Raw genomic sequence first — 26583 nt, 5'->3', positions numbered from 1 at the left:
CAAATAGTGTTCAGGCTTTGCAACAGCTCAGAGGAAGAAGGCATTTTGACCGCTGATTCTTCTACTTCTTCATCAGTCCGCCATCCATTTTTCACCGTTACTCGATGGCAAAAATACGCCAGGTTGGCAACACTGTCCGTTTATAAACGACGGGAAGTGTGTGTAGCACGCACGAGACTCGGCTATGCTCAGCGCTGTGTACGGGTGTCAAAGCTACACACACACTACCCACACAGCACAGGGCAATGCAGCACTCGTGCATCACGCATACTTAGATGTGTAGCTCTATTACTATTACTTACGTTCTTTGTGTTTGTCTTAACACACTCACCGCTGCGCTGTTCGAATTTTAATGGGTCATTGTTGAAACGTAGTATGTCGGCCCGGTGATTGTATTCACTGTCTTGTAAATGAAGCGTGCCCGAAGCCGAAGTTACTGTGCTTGAAGGCGTGCAATTTTTATAGTAAAAATTAGGTAAGAGCAGTTTAACGTGCTTGAGTCCGAAAAGTGCTTTATGCCGGCATGTACTGTAGTAGTAGTAGGAGGAGGAGGAGTAGCAGTAGTTGTAGTGGGAATTATTTAGCTTTTTTGCTGACCGATGCGGAAGGCCAAAGGATACGCCCGCATTTTCCTGGAGGGACAGCTAATTGAAACTTTTTTTTTTTTCCCACTTCAAAAGGAAAGCTGTTTATTTATTTTTTCTCTTGCATATTGCTATTGGTGCTTTGATAAATTAAAGTCATCAAAATTTTTTAAAATAGAAACAGTGTTGTTGTAAACAAAAATTGGACAAAAGAATTTAAAGCTATTTAGGTCAGTGAATTTTCCTATTTTATCCTTTCCATTTGTCCACTACATTACTTCATTATTCTTGTTAAGTTGATTTTATTATTTGCCAGTTTACTGAAGAATTTTTATCTGGAAGGTCTTGGAACTGATCTTTGTAGTGTTTTCTACAATAAGAGAGAAAGAATTAAAACAACTCAGAAATATGATTTATAGTATGCATTTAATCCATCACATTGCTCCTTTTTTCTAAACAATTATAATTTTTAATATTTCATTAATGAATTTATTTGACATCCATGTCTTCCTCTTCTGAACTTGCAATCTCATCTTCAAGACTCTTCTCTGTGATGTTTGTTGGATCTAGATGAATAAAACAAATGAAAATGTATTTATGCCTGATGTTTCATATTTATTTTTCTGTGATTAAATAATCAGAATGCCTCTTTTGATTTAAAAGAATCAACAAACATTAGAACACAATATTTATAGAGATATCAACGAGCTCTCTATTGCTGCTAATGGGCAGATGCAGAGAAACACTGAATCAATTCTCCCCAACCGTCATTACACAAATGTTTTGTTCTGGGTGGGGTTCCTACCTCCCATAGTGGGCAGGGAGGTACATACTGTGTCTTCTATCCCCCTGTATCGGTTTTCCAACATGCTTTCTATCTTTGTCTTGGAATGAGATTAATTAGTTTTGTCCTGGCCCTGGTCGGATAGGTGGCTGGGAGGAAAACAGTCGAATGTATAGTAGTTATAGTTTTGGGAGATTATATTTTTTTCCTTGTAAATCATCTCTGTGTTATGTATTATTATTTTTTTTATTTTTAACATGATTTGTAAACATTTGAGTGTATTCCTCTTAGTTGGGTCTTGTGCTGGTGTCTGGGTAAGACTTTTAGGTGGTCTCAAACTTAGTACTTTGATGGTTTGCTCTTGGAATCTACATCTGTTTCCTATTTGAACCAATTCTCCTTTGTCTTACCTTTTCTTGTGTGCTTTAATTGTAATTCTAGAACTTTTAACTATCCCATTTTCTCCTTTTTACTGGCGCTGATATAACCTTAAAGTGTTGCAAGCGCTGTAAAACCCTTAAAAACAAAACAAAAATAAATGTTTTGTTGGCTACCATTGTTGGCATTATTACTGGTTACTGTACAAATTTGGTTCAGTAATTCTTTTAGGTTTATCAAAGGATTATGGATTCAGATTGTAGATCAGATTGTTAACAATAACGAAGAAGTTAAAAATACAAGTAGGTACGGAAAACCCAACAATAGGTAGAATTTTTTTTCCTGATTAAAATGGTACAAAAAATTATTAAAATCGGTTGATATGCTATTTCGAAATTTGTAGAAAATCCCCCAAATGTAGTCTACTTTGAAAGCAACCTTTTGTCCGTTTTCAAAATGCCATATTTTCATAAATAATAAAGCCAGACCTCGGACACTTTCTAACAACACACATCTTTTTATAAACAATATGTGTATTTTTTTCCTGAGCTCAACTAAAATAGAAATAATTTTTACCCGACAAAGCCAAAATTGTCAATTTCAACACAAAGTTACAAAATATCAGTGATCGTGCCCCTTGCCTGAGCCAGCGTATGAGTGAAGTGAACAGGGCAAATGTTGTAGTTTTAGCTTTGTTTTTGGTTGGCTGGTGAATGCAAAGCTATAAATCTTGCTTTCGTGTACATCATTTTAAAGCTGAGATTAAAAAAAAATTTTTGATACCAGAATCGTCCAAATTTTTAAATTTTTCTTTAATTTTTTTAACTTGAAATTTCAAACTTTGAAAAAATTCATAAAAATGCAAATCTGGTATTGAATGAAAGCTTCAATTTTCTTTCTGATGCTGCCATTGACATTACTATTAATAGCACTGACGCGATCAGCCGAATGGAGAGAAAAGACGACTGTCAGTTATGGTGTTCGAGTAGCAGAGCGCCGGTTCCAAAATTGGAGTTTAGTCCTCTTCTTCAATTCAAAGCTATGAAATAATGGCAAATCCTATGAAAAAAGCATGAACATTTTTTAAAAGATGAAGATTTGAGATTTAATTTGACACCAAACACATTTTATTTGACAAAATGAGAAAAAGAGAGTGATGATTTGATTTAAAGTTCTCGGTTTGCCAATAAAGCCATGACTCGATAAGAGGGTTTTCCATAACTAATACAAGATCTCAATTCGTTTTCATTTTATCCACATTTTTGTTTTAGCCCCTTTTGGATTCTACTGGCTTTCTCTGTATACATAAATAATATTGAAAGTGAAAGGAAGAGAAATAACAAAAAAGTAATGGGGAACTAGTCTATTACCTGGTCCAAGTTCTTCCAAAAGTTCGTCAATGTGTTTCATAAGTTCCAGGTCATCATGCTTTATTTTTACATATACCTGTTTATTTTTAAATAGAAAAGAAACATCTGTTACACATATTTCCAAGAATTTAGATTTATAAAAATGATAATTATCTTTCATAAATAATGCGCAAAACTTTCGGAGTCAAGGACCACATAGAAAATGGATAACACTCCCTTTCTAACTCTAGCACTTTTTAAAAGTACATTTGAGCACAGTATCCTCAGAGCAACTTGGACATGCTAAAATGTTCAAGGGAACCATAGTTTTTGAGGATACCATGTACAAAAAATAGTGAAGAAAAATTTCGGGATAGTCGAATGAGTTTGAGGAAACCATACTCAAGTGTTCAATGCAAGTAGTCTTCCAACTTAAAATTTATAGAAATTAATGAAAGAATTTATTTGGGATTAAGGTCCGATCAAGGGCAATAAGCTAAAAATAAGTTTGTCACTCATACCTCCTTTGCTCTTGTCAAATAATGTCTTGAATTGCTGTAATATTCTTCCCCTTGCAAATAGTTTGCCCACCCAAGTAGGTACCATGTGTCTGGTACTTCATCGTCTTCATCTAAAAGTGTTTCTAGGACATCAATTGCCATCTGCAATGTAAAGTGTACATATCCAATTATGCATGTTAGATGAATGAGCTCTATTTTATGACATCCCAGCAATTTTCTCACTGCATTCTTTTATTATTATTAAAAGTCGTGCGATGTTGTATGTGTGTGTGTGTGTGTGTGTGTGTGTGTGTGAGAGAGAGAGAGCGGGGGAGGGGGTGGTGGTAAATATACAGCATTTAAAACATTTTCAACTATGAAATTTGTAAGATTCTAAAAGAGATTCAAACTGCTAATTTAGAACAAAAGACAGGGGAGCTGCAAGGTCTGGGCCGGACGTCCCGCTTGCTGAAAGGAAATTGATGTGCATTTCGAACCCAACACCTCTCATTTCCAGGTGCATTGATTGCCGCGTAATCCTGTCTGACAGAGATTATTGCATATGGCCTCTCATGCATTATTGTGTCCATAACAGCACCTTCCCGTGGTGTTCCCCGTTTCTACTGAGTTTGTTATGGGCGCGACCGAGTCCCCGGCGGTATAACCGGGCTAGGGAGTAGGTGGGACCCCTTCCTCTTAAGGTGCAGGAGACAGAACCCACCGATGAGTGGTACACGCTCTGCTCCTCACCCACCCACCTCACACTCATTCTGTAGTGTGGTGTCCTCTGTATGTCCTTACTTTTCTTAATCTACCCCTATAGCTCATACTTGTTTCCTAGTGCTGTAACTTTAACACTTCTATACTCCCTCTTTGGTCGACCTGTGGCCCATGTCTTCTGTATGACTATCTGTGATTGATTGTAATCATGTATCCTTCTTAAAAAATTGAGATTTTTAGGGGAAAGGGCTGGTATCCCTTTGTTTTAGGCCCACAGAATCTCTCATCGACACAAATGACCCAGGACGTGACGATCCTCTGTTTATGAAATATGGCCCTTTAAGCAGAAAGAATAACTGAAATAGATAACTGCAAGCCAGGAAACAGTAGGTGGCGGGGAATGGGCGACCGTCAATCATGAAAGAGACTGTGGGAAAGACAAAATGAAGGCTACTTGACTAAACCCTATAAAAATTAATTATATGAGGAACATGCATCTGCAGTTCAATTCCTGATGTTATGCAGCTGACAAGGAATACAGGTTAGGGTGGGAAGACAGACCAGAGACTCCCCAGCATGCCATGACAAACAAAAGGAAAGCATACGAGCTCGGACGTCGCCTCGAAAAAGGTCCGCGCCAGACAGTGAGTACCCAGGCTGATCTGCGCGAAAAGTCAGCTACTGGGACAAAGAAATTCCACAAACATTTGAATATTTTACAAATTAACATTTGTGGAATCAGGAATAAAAAGACAGAGCTGAAGAAATTATTAAATGAAAAGGAAGTTCACATTGCTTTACTTCAGGAAACCCTGTATAAAAATAGCGATCCATATATTGCTGGTTATACATACTATACCTGCAAATGTGACGACTGCCGTGGTGTTATTACTTATATAAGAAATGACATCACGGGAGATGTTACTTCTAAACCATCACAGAACTCAACTGATGTACAGAAAGTCACCTTATGGCACCTAAATAAGAAATTTACCATTTACAACATTTACAACCCTCCACGGTGTACTATAAACCTAACAGATCTAAACAGTTCCCAATACAACAACACAATAATTGCTGGTGACTTCAATGGCCACTCTCCACTATGGGGATACAAAAATCTAAACAACACAGGAAAAGAACTAGAAAAGCTTTGCAATACAACCAACCTCACCATTTTACAAAATGCAGACTCAGTCCCGACCCTTCTTCACAGAGCTCATATGTCCCTGAGTCATCCCGATCTAACCATCATCTCCTCTGACCTTCTGAATTCTTGTCACATTAAAGTCCTGGATGAAATAGGCAGTGACCATAAACCAATTTTAACACAAATAACAGTTCAAACACAGAAGAAAACATTTGAGCAGAAATCCAAATGGAATTTCAAGAAAGCAAACTGGGATGTTTTCACAGCAACATTAGATGACCAGCTTCCAAAAATTACAGATACATCAAGTGTAGAACATTTAAACGAAGCCCTCACCAAAGCCATTCTTGCAGCTGCAAAAGCAGGAATTCCAAGAGGTAGTCGACAGAACTACAAACCCTTCTGGAGCAAAGAAATTGAAAAAGCAGTAAATGCAAGAAAGGAAACAAGGAAAAACTTAGAGGAAAACAAAACCATTAAAAACAAGATTGAGTACAATAAAGCATCGGCAATTGTCAAAAGAACTATTAACAACGCTAAAAGAAAGAAATGGGCAGACACATGCGCTAATATTGACCTCAATCAAAATGGGAAAAAAGCATGGGCCTTACTTAATAATCTTAACAATGAAACCCCGAAAACCAACCCAAAGCCCATGAAAACTACAGAAGGAACAATCGTAGATGACCAAAAAAAAGCCATGATCTTCAACAAACATTTTGCTTCAGTAAACAAGGCATCAAAAAGAAGTGAAAAGGACAAAAAATTGATTAAAGACCTTAAACATCAAGAAAAGGCCCCAAAAGCTATCTCATACCTGTTCAAAGAGGGCTTTACCATGTCAGAACTTCACAGAGCTATGAAAAAACTCAAGTTAAGGAAATCCCCTGGACCAGATAAGATACACAATGAAATGCTCCTGCATCTTAGCGTGAGAGGTAAACAGATGCTTCTCAAACTTATAAATCTAACATGGGAGACAGGAATAGTACCAAGGGGATGGAAAAATGCTATTATAATTCCAATCTTAAAGAAAGATAAACCACCCGACGAAACGAAAAGTTACCGACCAATATCTCTCACCTCATGTGTTGGAAAGATCGCTGAGAGAATGGTAAATAACCGATTATACTGGTGGCTGGAGACATGTGGCCTACTAAATAAATATCAGGCAGGCTTTAGGATAGGGCAAAGAACAGAAGATCAATTGTTTAGATTAAGTCAAAAAATAATTGATGGCTTTCAAGATGGAAAACATACAGTCGCGGTTTTTGTTGATCTCCAACAGGCCTATGACAAAGTATGGAGGAAAGGGTTGTTATCAAAAATGATGGACTACGGAATTGATGGAAATCTCTACTTCTGGATTAAACAATTTCTCAGTAACAGAACAATCCAAACAAAAATTAATAACGGACTGTCAAACAGAGAAGTATTAGAGGAAGGTCTCCCACAAGGATCCTGCCTCAGCTGTACTCTCTTTCTTATTTTTATAAATGATCTACCAGAAGTATTACAGACAGAAAAGGCCCTATATGCTGACGATTTAGTTATGTGGTATACTACAAAGCACCTACCAATAGCCTCCAATAGAATAAATGAAGATTTAGAAAGCTTAAACACCTTCTGTGATAAATGGAAATTAAAAGTAAATTGCAATAAAACAGTCTACTCTATATTTACTAAGAGCCATCCTGTTTCCAAGAAAGAAATAACACTCTCCATCCAAGGCCATCGACTCGCGAAAGAAGAAAACCCCACATATTTGGGCATACAGTTAGACAGACAACTATCTCTGAACAAACACACTCAGAATGTAAAAATCAAAGCCACAAGGAGACTCCAGTTACTAAAACGACTAGCCAGTACTAATTGGGGAGCAGACAAAAACTCGCTTCGACAACTCTATTTAGGCTATGTGCGTTCCGTCATGGACTACAATTTAGCCCTCCAAAATGTAGGTAGTAAAAACACACACAAAACCTTGGACAGAGTACAAAACCAAGCCCTTCGCTTCATCTCCGGTGCCCTGAGATCGACACCCACAGCAGCATGTGAAATACATACTAATGTGGAACCACTTGGACTTCGCAGAGAATCAGCAGTGCTTGAAATGGTTGAAAGATACAAACGAAAAGAGGAAAACCATCCAAACAGAATTCTGGCAGAGAAATGGAAACCAAGAACAAGATTAAAACAAAAATCCCTGCTACACATTGCTAACAACTTGAATGAAAGACACAGACTCCCAGAAAACAGAGAAAAATCTATTTTAATCAGTCAAAAACCTCCACACGCCGAACTAAAACTTCCAAAAATAAAGACTTACCTCGTAGAAGAAACAACAAGAAATAGAAACAAATCAGATATACAAACATTAGCAATGAAGACAATACAAGAATACCCAGACAACTGGATACATGTTTACACAGATGGATCTGCCCACAAAGGAACTAAAAATGCTGGGTATGGGTTTGTAGTAGAATACCCAGATAAAACCTGTGATAAAATCCACAATTCTTGCGGAAGCTCTTGCTCAAACTACGAGGCAGAGGCAGTTGCAATAGAAGCCTCACTGCGACACCTCTCTTCTGTTTTCCAGCTAAACCCTTCAAAACTTCAAAACACTGTCATCTTCACAGACTCCAAATCGGTTCTCCAAGCTCTCGATTTAGATAAACTCTCCTCAACGTTCAATAGTTTAAGATCTCAACTAGATGAATTCCTTACAACACACAGAGTAGACTTATCTCTCCAGTGGATACCGGGACATTCAAATATACCAGGAAATGACAATGCAGACAGACTAGCCAGACTCGGATCAACACTTTTACAACCATCATTTCCAGTATCCTTAGACACAGCGAAACAAATAATCAAAACAAATAAGAGAGAAGAATGGATGAACAGTTGGGCAATGAGCACCACGGGTAGATGTATGTTTTCCCATATGACCACTCCTGTAAAGACTGATTGCCTAAATAAGCTCAGAAGACACCAGCAAAGCATCATCTTTCAACTAAGAACACAACACATACCGCTCAACAACCATTTAAGCAAAATTACAAAAGACACATCCCCCTCCTGCCCCTTATGTCAACACCCCAATGAAACAGTAACACACCACTTGCTTGAATGTCAACCTCTTGAAGATCTGAGATGCACATTCCTCCCACCAAATCCAAGCATCAGTAACACACTTTATAGTCACCTGGAACAACTACAAAAGACGTCTAACTTCTACGTCATGGCACAAGACCGAAGGGCTAGAGCTCAGGTGGTCGCTGGTTCGGATAAGTAAGTAAGTAAGTAAGAACAAAAGACATAAACATCAAAGTGATGCTATTCAACAAAATTATGTAGCAGATGCAGTAGTGCTGTATCACACATATTCAATACAAATGACTTAAAAATAACGACAGATAATAACCTCATATTCCTCTACTTCAATCAAAAGTTTCCCGCATTGCATCCGAGAAGCATATGGGACAGGGCACACCTTGAAAGTGGGAGAAAAAAAAAGAAAGATTGAATTAGATGTAATTTTACCCCAAACTAACAGTCCAAATGACCGATAATTAAGAAGAGAAATTTTACCCCACAATAAAAATACAAATGACTCTTAATCAAGAAGAGAAATTTTACCCCACAATAAAAATATGAATGACCGATAATTAAGAAGAGAAATTTTACCCCACAATAAAAATACAAATGACTGAGAATTAAGAAGAGAAATTTTACCCCACAATAATATGGAAACGATTGCTAACTAAGGACATAGTACAGTAAATTGGAAAACACTATTTTAAGTTTTGTAAGGGGTGTTAAATAAAACATTTTCTTAAAAACAACATCTCGATGACTGTGGTTTGCACTGCATTTTATAAAAAAAGTTTATTGTAACATATTGACTGTCAAATGGTGAAATTATTTTCTCTCCTCCGTGAAGCAGGTTAACTTTCAAATTTAAAAAGAAAAAAAAAAGAGAAAAAAAAGGAAAAATAACAACCAACATAAGAAAATATACAACAAAAAACAACACTCTTCGGTCTTTTATCTAAATATTAACATTTAAGATGTACGTATCAAGACCTAATGTAAACAATGTGGTCTTGTTTTTTAAATTTTTTTCTTCTGTTACAGTCATTCTGTAGAAACTTAGCTGGCACATCACTTAAAACTTTACATTTGGCTAACCGTAACATCAGTGAATATAAGAAAAGGAGACCTGATCATATGCACTTAGGATGCATGTTTATAAATGCACATGATAGAGTAAGAGATAAAATTGAAAATATCAAAGAACAAGACTTACTTCAACTGGGTCAAATTGTTCATCAGGTGTATTCTCCGTATCAGCCACCTCTAGATTAGGCAACCAGAGGGAAACACTTTTTTTTACTATTTCTTTGGCTTCCTAATAGGAGAAAAAAAAAGATACTTATTTAGCCCATGTAAATACGTACAATGAAGAGCCAAAATGAGTAAAATTTTGAAAAAATGCGAACAATTCTGCAAAAACGATAATTAGCGCTAAATCTGATAAAAGGCAATTAGACCATACTAGCAATAATATCAATATTTAAATAAGCTTACACTTTATAGACTATAGAAATGGTATCAACTTCCAGAATCCATGTATAAATCTGATATGACCCGGCCAATGAACTTCTAGGCCAAGAAACAGATAGTGTTTAAGTACACCAAAAAACTGTATGAATGCTAATAATGGTTAAATAGAAATTTAATTATCCATAAAATCCTCAGCAAAATGTGTACAATGAATGAAAGAGTGTAAAAAATGTTATTATGTAAGGTTGGCACCACTGCTTAATCATAAAAAAATTGTACCAAAAAAAAAAAAAAAAGAGCTACTGTAGTGGGTTACAGTACACCAATACAACACATTAATTGCCATTCTATGATCTTAATTTCACATGCTGGTGCTGTAAACAGGTTATGTGGTATGACACTTGCCCTCCGACTCGAAGGTTCAGGGTTCAAGTCCCTCTTTGAGCGACGCACAGTTGAATCCTTAGAAAAGGCTCTTTACTCACATTCTCTCAAACACTCAAGTGTAAAATGAGTATGGGCCGTTAACCTCTCTCAAAAAAAATAAAAATTGTAATTTGGCCTAACAGGTATCATGTCTCGTCTCACATGTCAAGTGTTGTCAATGCTAGGGACTAAAGTGCTTTGAGCATGTTTAGTGGATATTGCACTATATAAATGCTCAAGTTTTTTGTTTTTAAAAAATAGTATTATTATTAATAAATTAAAATGACTTTTATCGAAAATAAGTATTTATCCTCTTTAATAGCAAGGAGATTATAGAAATACACTTCATTGAAGAGAGAGGGGAGAAAAAAAAAAAGCAAGTTATTTACCATAATCTATATTCTCTAAGAAGATGTATCTGACTTACTTCTTTTTTATCTTTTGACAACAAGAAACTTGCTTTTAACTGTAACGCTTCCACGTTGTCACTGTCATATTCTAATGCTTTGTCTATAAATTCTTTGCATTTCACCTCAGCTTCTTCATCAAAACTAAAAATATGAAAATAAAGCAGACAGATTTTTATCAATGTTCAATGCTGTTGGCTTTCTAAACGGTAAACGATATATTCTAAGAAATTCATTAAAAATGGGAAAATAGTCACCTCAATGAGCGCGATAAAAATATTTATTATCACCCCCCCCCCACCTTTCCCACCCCACAAAAAGAAAAAACAAATAAACAATCCATAATGTTGAATGATTAGTTCATGATTAGACAATTATCTTATTTTATTTTAGAAGGAAATACAAGAAGGCAATTACTTTTCCATGAGCATTGATAATAGTATCCAGCTATATAGACTCGCTAGCAGTTTTCCAGGTATATTTCACTTACAAATGTTTTGATTTGTTATACACAAAACAACTCTATTTCTACATTAAATGCAAAAAATAACAACAAAAAAAAACATTTATTTCAACAACAAGACCCACCAACAATCTGTCAGGTATATTTCAGCAATGGCACAATAACCACTGGCTATGTCTTGATCTGTGATGTTTCTCTCATTACTACAGGCAGCAGCAACCTAAAATATATTGCATTTGAATAATAGTTTATGATTAACCATAAAAGTTGGAAAACAAAAAAGTAAAGAAGATGTAATTTTTTAATGTGAGCTTTTCAAAATTACAACATATGTTACATGTTCTCTAAGCACGTTACAAGGGGTAAAAGGCTAACAGCAACACTTAACACTGAGGATGAGACGTGATGCCGGTAAGGCATTCTTACAATTCTTTTTGACTGAGACAATGCTGTTACAGGCCAGGTATTATTTTACACCTACATATAGTGAAAACAATCTACGTAAATTAAAACGCATTCTCCAAGGATTCAACTTTAAATTACCCAAAACTGGTCTTAAACCTGTGGCTTTTTCCAATTTCAGTAATCAGATTACTCAAAATACCACTTGTCTATTTTAAGAATACACAAACACGCACACACACTACACTCATTCCCTTCACTAATATCAATAATATACTCTAACTAAAAACATTTGTAGAAAAAATAAATAAAAAGATAAATAACCAAATTACCCCCCCCCCCACCCCCCCTCCCCCCACATCCTTTCATAAAAAATAGAATTGCATACTTCTAAATTTATAATGAAGTTTTGAATTTTACAAAAGGTTCAGATATAAATAAACTATTTAAACTCAAGGTAAAAATTAAAATAAACTGAGAATTAAACTTAGATTTAGGCGTGTTCTGTATAAGTCGATATTTATATTTTCTGGCAAAGAGACCTGCCTTTAGATGTTTTGTAAGACATAAGTAATTAATAAAATCAGTACAAATTTATATCATCCATTAGAGGCCAAAGTCTAGTTTACGGCAGCAATTGTTTTGAAAATAGTATTAGGATATGAAGTATCAGAATACAAAAATATGTTATCTAAAAACCTTTAACAAGAACTAAAAAAAATAATTAATGAACATCATTTTACAAAATCAATTAAAAAAAAAAAATAAATAAATAAAATAAAAAAGAGAAAGAGAGAGAGAGAGAGGACAAACATTGATTATAAAGACAATTTTTTTAAAAATCAGAACAATATTTGGTCTATTTTGTACATAAAAATTTATGATTCAAAATGGAAATGTTGTAAAACCTCCTCGGCTTGCTGCGTTTCTTTTTCTTTTATCATCAACTCAATGCCTTTCTGATAACACTGGACAGCTGTTGCTCCAACCATCAGCTGTCCCAAGTTCATATACTTTGAGAAACCGGATTCAGGACATACTTCCACAGCTCGACCTAGACACTGATAAAATTTTTTTAAATTTTCATTGATTATTTAGTGCTTTTTCCAATTTTCATCAAACAATTCTTACTAATAATGAAAACAATATTTAAATACAAATCCCCCATACATCTCTATTTTTGTAACCAGGTTTTGCTATATCATATTGATAATATATTATCAATCATATATCAGTATCAGTTTTTCCTTCGAGGACAAATCAAAGCCTTTATTTAAAAAATGTTGTCAACAAACGACATAAAAAGACAAAATATTATTAAACAAATCTGTAAATGTTTTTAATTAACACAACAAAATCTTTTTACTACAAATTATTACATGCTTAGCTGATTCTGTGTTCCCAAGTTCCATGAGTAATGATGCAGATGTTTCCAAAGCCCTGACATTGTCGGGTTCAATCTCGAGAGCCCGCTGACAAAACTTCTGGCCCAACTCAAAGTTAAATTCGTCAATCAATTGTTCAGCCTTCAAAGAGAGAGAGAGAAAAAAGGAAGGGAAAAACACCATGAACATTAATTAGAGAGAATAAATTTTGCTTCAATTGGTCATGTTTATATGGTAAAGAAAATATGAAATGTTACCTTGGATCAACACAAGATTTAAATATAAAGAAAAGTCAAAATAAAAAAATATACCAAATTATGATACAGAGGTCGAGTAGTCTGAAATTATTTTTTCCGTACATTTAATTACTCTAACAATTTCAAATGTCCTTGTCCACTTGACAACGTTGAAACCAAGGTTTTCTTTCAAAACTAATTCACTGATAATGTAATAATATAAATCTAGATGTGGAAGAACTGATCATTTCTTAATCATTTGTTCCTTTTAAATAACAAGTTTAATGATGATGTCCATTGCAAACAGTTCAATGAAAACGATAAAGAAAAACGGAACAAAAAAAAAAACACAAAAAAAATCAACCACCTCCCCCCCACCAAGTGATTTGTGAATTACAATGTCAGTAAATGATCATTGAGTGACATTAGAGATCCTTCTCTCACTCTTGCAAATGAGGCAAATCTTTCAAAGCACATACACTTGCTTAAATCATAACGAATCTTTCTACACTTCAACAGATGAATTTTAATAAGAAAACAACACTTTCAGGTGATAGATTCGTAACAAAATATAGTTTATCAGATAAGTACCATAAATTTTCTGTTTCCTTCATATACGCAATACCAATCACACTATCTTAGCTGGTTTACATAAAGAAGGAGATGGGGAATAAAATAAACCACCATTTTTATTTTCCTTTGTACATGGACTAACAAATTCTAGAAAAGTTTTCTCTATATAGCAGACTCAGCAGCCCCCACAACATGTGACTCCCATTTTTTTCATATTTTGACCCAGAGTTAGGCAATCTCAATCCCCCCCCCCCCCCCCCAAATGTTCAATGCAATAATTTACCAATATGTAATTGTCATTCACTGAATCATATTCGCAAATTGTAAGAGGGCAAGAATTTCATATCATAGCTCAAATCATGTCCTGTTTCTCAAAATTGATTGCTTGACTGACTGATTTATTGATAGATAAATTGAACTCTAAAGCTAATGATGACAATATTTAATGCCAAACCACCACAAATAAATTGAAAACTATTTGAACCTATCTGTAGGGTGTGTGTGTGTGTGTGAGCGAGCGAGCGAGAGACAGACAAGACAAAGAGAGGAGATAGAAGAGAATTGTCTGTATGATATATTTTCTCTTTGCATATCTTATGTCATCATTATCAGATAACGTTACAGCAAGTTTAACTAAATGACAAGTTGCCAGAATTATGAACAATAAAAATCTATACTTATTATTATTATTATTATCATTTTATGATTAAAATGGATCATTCCTCATCCCTTGAAAATGGTTCGGATGACAAAACACAAGAAGACTATAGCTGCCAAGTTTCGATCAATTTCACTTTTTTTCCCCTTTGCTTTAAGAAAAATTTGTCCTAATAGACTTTCCCATTATTTCAGCATACTTTAAACAAAATTGCTTATAAAAATGCACACTTCTATAATGGTCTGCAAGCCTGATGTAGGCCTATATGTTGAGACCATCCTTTGAAAATCTTTTTAGATAGCTGTGATTACCTTGTCAAGAAGTTTATCAATGTTGCCGAAGTCTTTTGTTTTCTCTTCTGCACTGGGTAGTTCCTGACCTTGTCTGAAAAAAGCAGCATCTTGCGACCCTTTCTTTTTCTCTGAAATCAATACAGGGGAATAATCATGGAGATAAACACAATAAGAAAAAAAAAAGAAGCAAGAACAGCAACAAAAACAAACAAGCAATAAATAAATAAAATTTAAAAAACTCGCCTCTTCAACATTAAGGAACAGTTCCATAAACGAAAATACGATTTTACGCCGGGAGCCAAAATCTTAGTCTCCCTAGCCAAAACAGGCCATTTTGGCTAGAGAGACCAAGATTGTGGTCTCCCTAGCCAGTCAAAATCGACCAATATAGCTAGGGAGACCAAAAGCTTGATCTTCCTAGCCTCTATCTTCAAAAAATCAAAATATCATTCATAGTGAAAATAACGACACAGATGTGGACTGAGAAAATCAGTTCGTTGCTTTATTGACATTAAGAGGGAGGCCGAGAATCAAAACAATGGTCAAATTAGGAAATTTTAAACTTTCACAAATCTATCAAGGTTTGTTCTAGAGTTTTTAAAATGCTTCTATATGAGGGAGGCCTTACGAAAGCTCCTTGTTCTAGTTCTAGCATTTCTTTCAATTTGTATTTTCACCGTAGACCTTTTGTCAGGTGTTTATTTATTCATTTGCTTAAAAACTCTAGAACAAACCTTGATAGATTTGTGAAAGTTTAAAATTTCCTAATTCGACCATTGTTTTGATTCTCGGCCGTCATTTTGATTTGTGAAATATTGAAAGATAGTACAAAGCAGTCCTAGTTTTTTTTTTCTATTAGGGTTAGTTCGAGGTTGGAGGATTTTTTTTCTATTATGAGGTTAGTTATAAGTCTTAGTAAATGTGATAGGGTGTTTGTTTTTCCTATTAGGGTTAGTTCTAGGTTGGATTTTTTCTTAGGATTAGAATTAGTTCAGGGAATATTTGGGTTATTTCTCAGCATGAGGAGCTTTCGGAGGGCCTCCTCTATATCATACTAATACTAATACTAATACTATATGATGACAAATTGAATAAATAAACGCCTGACAAAAGGTCCACGGTGAAAATACAACAAATGAAAGCTCCTCGTTCTAGCATTTCTTTCAATTTATATTTTCGCTGTAGACTTTTTGTTAGTATTTAGCCACCTGTCTGGGAATAACCAAATTTCGTTATTGACAGATCCTGTCTGACTGTGAATAATCACAAAGCGTAGAGAGGCGAACCGGGGTTTCCAATACTTAGCTTCTTAATCCTTACCAATCATTCGTTTGGACAGAAAATTTTTTTTAAAAACTTAACGCTTACCGTCAAAAGCAGTTTAGATTTGAAGATGCATTTGTTTTCTATAAAAAAAACATTCGGTACTAGACAATCCTTGATGAATTTCAAAAGTTGTGTTTGAAATTGTATCGTAAATTTTTTCATGATTCATTCCTCGCGAAATCGTGGAGGCTTACGTCTGTTTCAATGACATTGTCACAAAAAACAAAAAACAAAGGTTTTTTAAAAAGTTTATTGAGAAAAAGCTATGGAAAAAAGTATCCCTAGATAGGTATGCAATTTGGTGCATAAGTGCAGTAAAAATTGGTGCGCAAAATTAGTTCGTAGCAGATGTGTGTGTGTGTGTGTGTATGCGTGTGTGTCTCTTTTTTTTTTTTTTTTTTTTGGGAGTACCTACGTACACGGTAATGGGGAATCTAGCCTCAGGATCAACGTACACGTAAACTGGTTTACCGTTGCAACCAGTGACTTCTTAGATGTACTATCAGTAGACAATGGTTGTAACACAAGCAATAGATGGTCCTCGCTGTCGTGACCGCGAGCGCTCATGTGTGTATGTGTGTGTGTGTGTTATTTTTTTAAAAATCAAAACAATTTTAACCATTAATGGCGAGATTCCATCTTACACTCCCCAAACTCCAGATCTTAGTCTTAATGTTATCATTAAAAGACAAACTTTGCAATTTATAGTTTAATTGAAGCCCGAGTCGAAATATACTCTTACTACTGCTCTCTTGGTGGAAACGATTTATTCTGCATTAGCAATCTGCAGAAAAAAATCAGTGTCACTGTAAAAGGTTAAAATTTCACGAAGTACGCTCCGTGAACACCGTTGTAACAATCCTTTGACCTACGTCATCAGGCAACCCATTGTTTCTTTCATCTTTTCCCATTCCCCCGCACTATCCCCCCGCCCATCTCTCTCTCTCTCTCTCTCTCTCTCTCTCTCTCTCTCTCTCTCTCTCTCTCTCTCTCTCTCTCTCTCTCTCTCTCTCTCTCTCTCTCTTGTCCTAGTGCATAGTGGTATCCCTTCCCCTTCCCATCTCATTGTAAAATGAAAACGTTCTGCTGTTTGCAGATACATGTATGATTGTTTTGTTTTTTCTCTCTCACTAGGCATTTGAAAAAAAAAAAAAACCCTGAAAAAAACAAAACAACTTAACCTTTTAAAGGCGAATGTCAATCTTACTTGGACCAAAAATAAAATCTTAACGTTTTCATCAAAAGACAAAAAACAAAATACAATTTAAAAACTTGAGCTTTTATATAGGGCAATATCCACCCAACGTGCTCAAAGCGCTTTTAATCAATATTCTTACTACTCTTATGGTGGAAACTTTTTTTTTTTTCTGCATTAATAAAATAATATAAATGGAGACTTATTTGAAAACAAAAAAATCAGTGTCACTGGCAAATGGTTAATTGCAGTACTCCTGCATCCTGTGAGACTCCTACGGCACTTGCTAATCATAAAAAAGGAAATAGCAATCAACAATACTAAGTTGAAAAAATAATAAAGGAGGGGCGGAGGGAGAGAGCAAACCCAGTAGCAATGCAACCTTTTAGCTGCGAAATTCGATCTTTGGCCTAACACCAAATCTTCTTTCATCAAAAGACAAGTAACGACAAAACGATTATAGACAATTGAAGTCAGAGTTGCGATAGTCTGACTACTCTCTTGGTGGAAACGCTGTATTCTCCGTTAACAATAATAAAGATAAAAGCAAACTATTATCTGAAAGCAAAAATTTAGCTTCGCTGTTAAGAGGTTAAGAACACCTGCGAGCATCCTTGACATGCTCTACATCACCAAGTGACACGTCTCCCTTTCGTCTTCATGCAAACCCCCCCCCCCCTCCACTCTCACGGTGGTGGTGGCGGCGGATAAAAAAGGCCTTTTTTCTTTCATTCAATCAACTTGACTGCTGTTGGAACCGAGTCCTATCTACAAGTACAAGAAATAATACTCACTTTTTTTCTGCTCCAACGAAAATATCTACTCCCCACCGTCTAATTATTTGTAGCAGACGACAAATTTCTCAAAACGGCCACGTGACACTGTAAAAACAACACAGGAAGTCCATGAATGCTTATTTACGGCATATCCTTTAAACCGTGTAAACAATAACATTTCGTTTCCATTCGACTCAACGGGTCAGATTGGCCGGTATTTTTTAACGAACTAAAGTTCCGAAAGATCAAAATGTTTCTTAGAAAGTTCAAAGATGCTAGTTTTTGAAACAGAGGTAGGTTTTTTAAAAAAAAAAATTTCTCTTTTACGTGAATGCATGCTCAAGACGAATTGGACATTCAGCGGAGGTTGGTAAGCCAAAGGCCCACCTCTCTAGTATTTATTCAATTTGTTGCATTTTCACCTTGGACCTTTTTCATGCGTTTATTTATTCAATTTTTCATCTTATAGAAGCGTTTTAAAAACTATAGAACAAACCTTGATAGATTTGTGAAAGTGAAAGTTTAAAATTTCCTAATTTGACCATTGTTTTGATTCTCAGCCTCCCCTTTTTTTTATTTTTAGGCAAGCCCAAGCCTTCAAACTCAAACATTGTTGGCGCTGGGCCTTTGGCTCGGATGGCATAAAAAAAAAAAAAGTAGAGGCTAGGGAGACCAAGATTTTGGTCTCCCTAGCCAAAATCGGCCAATTTGGCTAGGGAGACCAAGATGCATAAAACTGCGGGGCCAGATATGGTGGGAGAATTATGTAAAAACGGAAAAAATCATGACGCTATTTTAATACGAAATGGAAATCAAAGATACGACCAAGCAACAAGAACAAAACCTTGAGATAATTACTGTCAAGTTTGTTTTTTATTAGATAACAATGCATGCTGAGCCCTCTTTGGACACGGAGAGAAAATAATAGGTGGCGTTTTTATACAACGCACCGTTTTTATTCACCTCTGTTGGCGGTGATGGTAAATTAATGAAAATGTTGCTGCATATGTCCATGAGGTTTAAAGAGTTTTAGATTGTAGTTTAGCATGCTGCTTAGTGATTACCGATGTACAATGTCAATGATAAAAAATTAAAGAATAATAACAATAATTTTTAAAATCAAAAGTAAAAAGACACATGGCACACAAAAATACTGATCTCGAATAAATAATTTTAGAAAATTAAAATCGAAGCTTTTTAAAAACATGATAAAAAGTTTTTGAAAAAAAAAAAAAAAAAGAAAGAAGAAAAGCAAACAAAAACAAAGTAAATCAAAAAAAAAAAAAAAAAATGTCAACAATGGGAATCGAACCCGGTAATTTCAAGGTTGGAGTCTGACAGCTTGCTACGGAGCCACCTGACTGTTCATCACATTTAATAAGGTCTTTCTAAAACATTATTTTACCTTCAATGCAACTTCTATTTTCTGGTTTTATATTTCGATTTTTTAAATTATTATTAATTTTATATAAATTTATATTTTTTAAAAAAATTGTGTGTGCGACCGGCCGATAACTTGCATCTCTTTTCTGACATTTGTTGACGTGATAATACCAAAATCTTGGTCTCCCTAGCCAAATTGGCCGATTTTGGCCAGGGAGACCAAGATTTTGGTCTCCCTAGGCAGTTTAGTGAGCAGCAGCAGTGGCAGTCAAATTTTGACCCAACTCGCCCATAGGAAAGTTGTGACTGGAAATTGCCGTTCGCATTTTGGGGGGTTCAATTAAAGATGCATAACTTCGTTATAAAGAGGAATATCGCAGATATTTTGGTATCATTATTTTCGTCTTTCAATTTCCTTTTAAATGGTGCCAATTAAGGAAAAATCCATTAATAATTCCAGAAGTTATATGAAGTTAAAATTTGGCAATTTTCAAATGCATTTATTTTTTTATTTACCGCGTGTGTTTTTAAAATTTAAACGCTTGTTTTTAGAATAGCATCTAAACTTTATTCATGCCAAATTTCAGGGCTCTATATCGATGCGCAGACACCTTTTAACTCTGCGCCGAAATGCCTTGTTTACATTATCTTCTCATCATGGCTGCCAGGCGATATCGATATTCATATCGATATTTTAAATTTAGTTATGTATTTGTTAAATTTAGTCCATAATATTTTCAGTACTATTATTTACTATGTTTTTATTTTGAATACATACTTTCCAACTTTATTTATAGGCATTTTACAGTTTTTGTTTTAAAAGTTCGTATATTTCTTCTCTTTGTGAAATTCGATATTAATAATATCGATATTTTAAAATTACCAATTGCTTTAATTTTATTTTATTTTACTTTGCCATCAAGTCATCAAGTTTCTTTCCCATATGTTTAGGTATGTTTATCATTTGTATCCATATTTTAAAGGTCTTAGCCTTAATAATTATTATGGTAAGAAGTTCTATTTGTTTTGACACCCCCATACATTGAGAGAGAAGGGGGGGGGGGATAAAATTATATTAATTGTCAGTTCAAATGATGTAATAGCAATAAACCCAAAGTGGTTTAGCAGAATTTTTTAAAGTATTAAAAGCCAGAACTTTCCTTCTAATCATAATAGGGAATCTGTTTCAATTTATTTGAACTTTTTCAATCTACCATTTTATTTATATGCAATTAAATTGCCATAGGTAAAAATAAACTCATTATGTCATTACACAACATGTTTATATCTTTTCATTTAAATACTCTCAAGCCCTTTTTTATTCTCTATGTATTAATTAAAAGAGGGTAATTATTTGCAATTGTTTCAGTGAGATATTGGGGATAAATCCAAAAGTGATAGAGCAAATTCTTTTTTACGTCTAGCCGAGTTTTTGATTATGTAACATTTGCGTCATATTATGTAATAATGTGTTAATTTGAAATGTTTATCTTCCTCTTTATTAATGTAAATGCATTGTCCTCGATAAGACGAACATTTTGGTATACAATATATGATAAGAACTCCATATTGACTGTTTTAACCATTTTTTATTAACATCACGCGTTTTCGGTCACAACTTTGCAATGGTAATTTTGGGGTAAAAATGGTCTGAAATTTCAGACTTTGAACTGCCGTAACTCCATTTCTAATCAAGATAGAAACAAAATTCAAACTGTTTTGTAATCTGTGTTGCCAGCTCTTTCATATGACATTGGTTTCAAGTGTGTGAGGTACATTTAGAATTTCTATTAAACTCCCTAGTCTCCCTGCCTAGAGTTAGAGCCCTAGACACTTCCGAAAAATAAATAAGTCTAATTTTAAAACTTACCAGATCGTTTAGCATTCCTCTTTTTTGCAGATCTCCTTCCCATTGTAAATACTAATGCGACAGTTGTTTGCAAACTGTCAAATTATCAATATTTTAACATCTCCATGTGTTAAGAGTTGGAATGATGAAATGAGTTCGAAAATGAAAGTAGAGCCTTTACAACTTTCTGGAACTCCCCCACAAATCCTTAAAAGTGATTATTAGCATCTAAATCGTATATAAGGTATACTTGCAACAGTTGGAATAACTCAAAATTGCTGTAAGAAATATGACATATCTAAGATTATTACTGATGAAGAGGAAAACTACACACAATAAATCATCTATTGTATCTCAATAACCTTACAGTCGGTCAGTAAAATGATAGGTAGTTAACGACATTGATCACGTGTATAATAAAAGCGTGCGGAACACTCTCAATGCAAATAAACATTGAACTGAAACAGGGTTGCCAGTTTGGCATTTTAAATGCCAGATTCCAAAAATCTGGCATTTTAGAAAACCGTTTGGCATTAGAAAAATCATTTGGCATTTGGCATTTTCATTTGGCATTTTCTTTTCTTGTATATTATACTTCAAATGACACCTTTTCTCAACCGTGGTGTAGTGGTTTAGCACTCCACTTAGTAGTCAGTAGGTAAAAAAATTACCCCAACAGGAAATTTAGTATAATTCAAAAAAAAAAAAAGAAAAAAAAGAAAAGAAAACACGCAAGCCACCAGGGTATGATAGTAAATTGTCTATCAAAAGTGAGTAGTTTTCTTAGTGGGGGTGGGAGTCAACAGACTTTGGCATTTTTTGGAGTGTTTTGGCATTTTTTGAGTCTTCCCCTGGCATTTTGTTGAAAAATAATCTGGCAACCCTGAACTGAAAGTGAAAGAGGAAGAAGCAGAAAATAAATGAATGTGAGAAATGGGCACGAAATTTAACTCAGACGTCTAGACTGAAACTGATTTTAAAAAATACATTTGATGATTATTATTTTCAAGAGAAGTTGTAAACTGTATACGATTGGTCTAAATATTCGCAACGGCTCCAATTCCAATCTTCTGAATAATAAAGACTGTCGTTATAGTAGACCCATTGATTGAGTTTCAACAATACTCAACTTCAAGTCACACTCACGTCTGCACTCTTCAACTTCACTTCATTTAGGTCTTAGTTTCATTTCAGTTATGTCTGTCCAATATTGAAAGTTATATTTTCATATTAATAGAGGACTTTTGATATTTTTAACGTTTTCGTCAACAAATTCATTATGAATAATTTCCGATTTTCATAGTCATAGGGTGAAGGTTTCCATAATGTGAAAAACCACTGTCTGTGATTGATGGGTAGGAGTAGAGCGAGAGTTCCAGTCTTGACAATTATCAGTTAGTGATAATTGATAATGAAATGTATTGATGTACTTTTACTTGCTTACATTCATTCCCTTTACTTAGACAAAAGGGTGCAAGGAAAAAAATTGATTTGGACTTATTAGAGCTTTTTCTGAGGAAAGAATTGAAATGACCTCTGCATCAACTTCTTCGTCTGTTCAACCATTGGCATCGTCTGAAAATAGGGGAAGTTCAAATGATAATCCAACAGATACTAAGTCTAAAAAACGAAAGCTGAATTATGACAATGATGGAAATAGACTTAAAGATTATTTAACAGACTCGCCAGAGGATAACCATACATTATCAAGGTCGGATGCTCCTTTTCATGATGAGACTATAGCCAAGACAGCAAAAGTTCCTAAAACCAATGACAATGATTCCTTGTTGCATAGACCTAAATTCAGTCATAATGATCGTGGTTCTGTAATACAACAGTTACAGTCAGACTTACGAAAAGAAGAGGAACGTTTGCGAAAGCTGAGCATGGTCAAGATGTATAGAGAGAAAGTATGATTTTATATTAGTCAATGATAATGTCATGTATGTGTCCAATCCTTACCACCATCTTACATTTTTTAAAAACATGGGCATTTGGAAAACACAATATCTACTAAATGTGCTCAAAAAGCGCTTTACAAGGGGTCCCTAGCTAACGTACATTTACAAACATTTTGATTTTACTCTAGACTGATTAATCATCAAGAGTCTTGTAATAGTGGTGTGTTGTTTCATTTGTAAAAAAAAATAAAATTTGAGCATGTATGTTCCGCAATACCCACTAAACCTTAGAGTTATCAAGGAGAGTCCTTGGCCAACGGCAACATATGGCACATATGACGAGATGAGACACCTGTAAGGCGATTTTATAATTTGTTGTTGATAGAGACGACACTGTTAACAGCCAGGTACTCATTTTACATCTGGTGAGACAATATGAATAAAAGTCCTTTTCTAGTTAGTGACTCTGCTCAGAGAGGGACTTTTACCCGAAGCCCACAGGTCTGAAGGCAAGTGTCATAAAACAAGATCACAAAGCCACAATGTATGCAAGGCTTTGATTATCTTTTTAATAATACATTTGAAACCAGGTTGGCATTCACAGTAACAGCACTCTCTTATATTGATTTATATAGCGTGAGTAGATAAAACCCCCTCCTCCTAACCTTGATAAAGTGGAAATCATGGTTTTCATAAAGTAGGTTTTTTTAAGTTAAGTAATTGCAATTTTACCATTTCCATTTTTTTAAAACAAAAATTGAACTCCATAACTTCAAATAGTCTAGAAATAGAAACTACCTACAAACTAACTCCTTCACCGCGTAAAAAAGTAAAGCAACAGTTGTACTTTATAATGTAGTCTGTAATCATCCTAGTTTAACATCTGTTTTGTCACTAATTAGTGAATTGTCATTTGTGACATGATTTATGTTGTATTCTAGGGCCCCTTGTAAAGTGCTTTGAGCGGTATATATGTTCAACTTTTTTGGGGTTGTTTTTTTGAAAGGGGAGTTATTCTTTTATACATTTAAATTCTATTTTTTCGTTTTGAATTTGAATATAGATTTAGGCCTCATTCTTATCTACAGTTGGTGCTAGACTCAAGCTCAGTCGTTGTAAAAAGTAAAAAGAGTGAATCATACTTACTTATCATTGATGTATGCATGTTTCCCCCAAATGACTGAGAATGACTTTTACCATTGCAGTGGAATCCTGATAAAACCAACACCACCGGACTAGAAATATTGGTTGACTTTAAGTAAGGTTGTTTTTATCCATTATCAATGGAACACACTTAGATAAAGAATGGACAAGATGGGACCAGAAAATGATATTGACTTTAACTTTAAGCAGAAGTTGACTTTAAGAATTATAACTTCATGCGGATTTCACTGTATCTTCATATAGTTTAATCTTATCTCCATGGCAATATCTTAGGTATCTTTATATCTTGTTGTGGATTTGTTATTTTTATTGTGTTCATACTTGAAAAAACATTGCTTTTGTTGTTTGTTACTATGACACTTGTCTCCTGACCTCTAGTCCCCAGTTTGTCCCATTGTGGGCAGTGCAAAGTTTGAAAATGATCTTTACTCACACTCACAGTCTCACAATACTCAGATATAAAATGAGTACCTGACTGGTAATTGCAAAGTCTCTGTTGAAAAAAACTTGTCACAGCACTTTAGACAAGTGTCAGGTCTCGTCCTGCAATGACATGTTAAATATGACTGTTGGCATAGAGTCTCTTGTAAAGCACCATATATATTTCATTCATATTGATGCTAGGCATTCAGGTAAAATACTCACAACATATGTCAGCCATATTAAAAATACTAACACACAAAACTATTTTGTAGTCTTTAACATTTATAATCTGAATGATATATAAATTAGTGAGAACGAATCATTAACAGGCTGTCTGAAAATAATAACAAAGATCCAAGTGACGTCAATGTCCTTCCTTTTATTGTTCTTTATAAAAACTTGTAATGTTTTGTTTTGTTTTTTATCTATTTCTCTATTGCTTTTTTTTCACCATTTTATTTTTGAGTGTTCAGCTTCAGAACTGTGTCATGAATGATGTCAGTAGGTAGTTTTTCATTAGATCAGCCCGCCTCAAACTGATGTCACGCCAAATTAAAGTTTAAAAAATAATTAGGAAGTTTTAGTTTTCTTACACTTAAAGAAACCAACTCTCTTCTCTCTCTCTCTCTCTCTCTCTCTCTCTCTCTCTCTCTCTCTCTCTCTCTCTCTCTCTCTCTCTCTCTCTCCCTCTCTCTCTCTCTCACGCTCAGGCATTGTGTTTAGCTGTGAATTATGAGTGTCTGTGAGTGTGTGTGCGCACGCAAGTGGGTAGGCGATATGCATGAATGTTGTAAATATGTATTAATATGTGCATGCGGTTGTGTATCACATCACTAAGAACTTCTTTCTTAATTTTTATTTTTTTTAATTTGATTTATTTGTTTAATTATTTATATTATTCCAGAATAACCTTGAGGAACTAGGAGTCCTAATTGATAAGTGGCGCGATGTCTGCCAACAATCGCTTCAAGATCTCCTGGAACTCCTCCCATCTCCCCGTCCCTCATTCAAGGAGCTTCTTGACCATCTGCAGATAGATTATGACCTCGTTCATTTTGATGCAGAGAGTGAATCTTTTTCTTAGAAACAGTTATTTACCCTTACCGATGAGAAATTGTGTTAACACAGCTATTTTAGTAACCCCACCATGCTTATGTTGTCTTTAAATTGTTGTTGTTATTATTATTATTATTATTATTATTATTATTATTATTATTATTATTATTATTATTATTATTATTATTATTATTATTATTATTATTATTCCTCTTTTTCTTCCTCTTCTTCTTCTTCTTATTATTATTATTATCATTATTACCGTATTATTATTATTATTATTATTATTATTATTATTATTATTATTATTATTATTATTATTATTATTATTATTATTATTGTTGTTGTTGTTGTTGTTATTACAATTAAAGATAAAGGTAACACATTACAAATGACCACCTGAAGATTGATCAGGACCTGGTTCATTTTAATATACATAGATTTTCTTATTAAAAAGTTAACTCTTACCGATGAGAAATTTAGTTAGCACTGTTATTTTAGTAGTAACATTAACATTAATGTTGTCTTTAATCATTATTATTATTATTATTATTATTATTATTATTATTATTATCATTATTATTATTATCATTATTATTATTATTATTATTATCATCATTGTTGATGGTG

At 34.4% G+C, this 26583-nt stretch overlaps 2 protein-coding genes across 3 annotated transcripts; one reads left to right on the top strand and one right to left on the bottom strand.

The window, feature by feature from the left end:
- Positions 1–993: 993 nt before the first annotated feature.
- On the bottom strand, positions 994–21625 carry LOC144965771 (uncharacterized). Of its 2 annotated transcripts, XM_078901455.1 has the most exons (11): positions 21431–21625; positions 14899–15008; positions 13115–13261; positions 12644–12796; positions 11459–11553; positions 10891–11014; positions 9781–9882; positions 8896–8964; positions 3617–3757; positions 3117–3192; positions 994–1150 (listed from the first exon to the last, which is right to left on the bottom strand). In XM_078901455.1, exons 1-11 carry the CDS (start codon positions 21471–21473, stop codon positions 1074–1076), a joined length of 1137 nt encoding a protein of 378 aa, XP_078757581.1. In that variant the 5' UTR covers positions 21474–21625; the 3' UTR covers positions 994–1073. The 2 variants fall into 2 exon arrangements, with proteins under 2 accessions (XP_078757581.1, XP_078757583.1); XM_078901457.1 differs by lacking the exon at positions 12644–12796 and having other exon boundaries at positions 21431–21591.
- A 669-nt stretch (positions 21626–22294) lies between these two features.
- On the top strand, positions 22295–26308 carry LOC144965770 (uncharacterized). The gene is made up of 2 exons (XM_078901454.1): positions 22295–23319; positions 25802–26308. Exons 1-2 carry the CDS (start codon positions 22939–22941, stop codon positions 25979–25981), a joined length of 561 nt encoding a protein of 186 aa, XP_078757580.1. The 5' UTR covers positions 22295–22938; the 3' UTR covers positions 25982–26308.
- Positions 26309–26583: the final 275 nt, after the last annotated feature.

This window comes from Berghia stephanieae, chromosome 2 (genome assembly GCF_034508935.2).
Source record: "Berghia stephanieae isolate SIO BIC M18660-M18661 chromosome 2, UCSD_Bste_1.3, whole genome shotgun sequence".
NCBI lineage: Eukaryota > Metazoa > Mollusca > Gastropoda > Nudibranchia > Aeolidiidae > Berghia > Berghia stephanieae.
Note: the sequence above shows the minus strand (reverse complement) of the source record. Positions and strands in the feature narration are given on the sequence as shown.

Coding starts and splice junctions, on each gene's coding strand:
- LOC144965771 (XM_078901455.1), bottom strand. CDS start 21,473: ATGGGAAGGAGATCTGCAAAAAAGAGGAATGCTAAACGATCTG. Junction 3,758..8,895: donor TTGAAGTAGAGGAATATGAG/GTTATTATCTGT, acceptor TTTACATTGCAG/ATGGCAATTGATGTCCTAGA. Junction 1,151..3,116: donor TTTGGAAGAACTTGGACCAG/GTAATAGACTAG, acceptor TTATTCATCTAG/ATCCAACAAACATCACAGAG.
- LOC144965770 (XM_078901454.1), top strand. CDS start 22,939: ATGACCTCTGCATCAACTTCTTCGTCTGTTCAACCATTGGCATCGTCT. Junction 23,320..25,801: donor TCAAGATGTATAGAGAGAAA/GTATGATTTTAT, acceptor ATATTATTCCAG/AATAACCTTGAGGAACTAGG.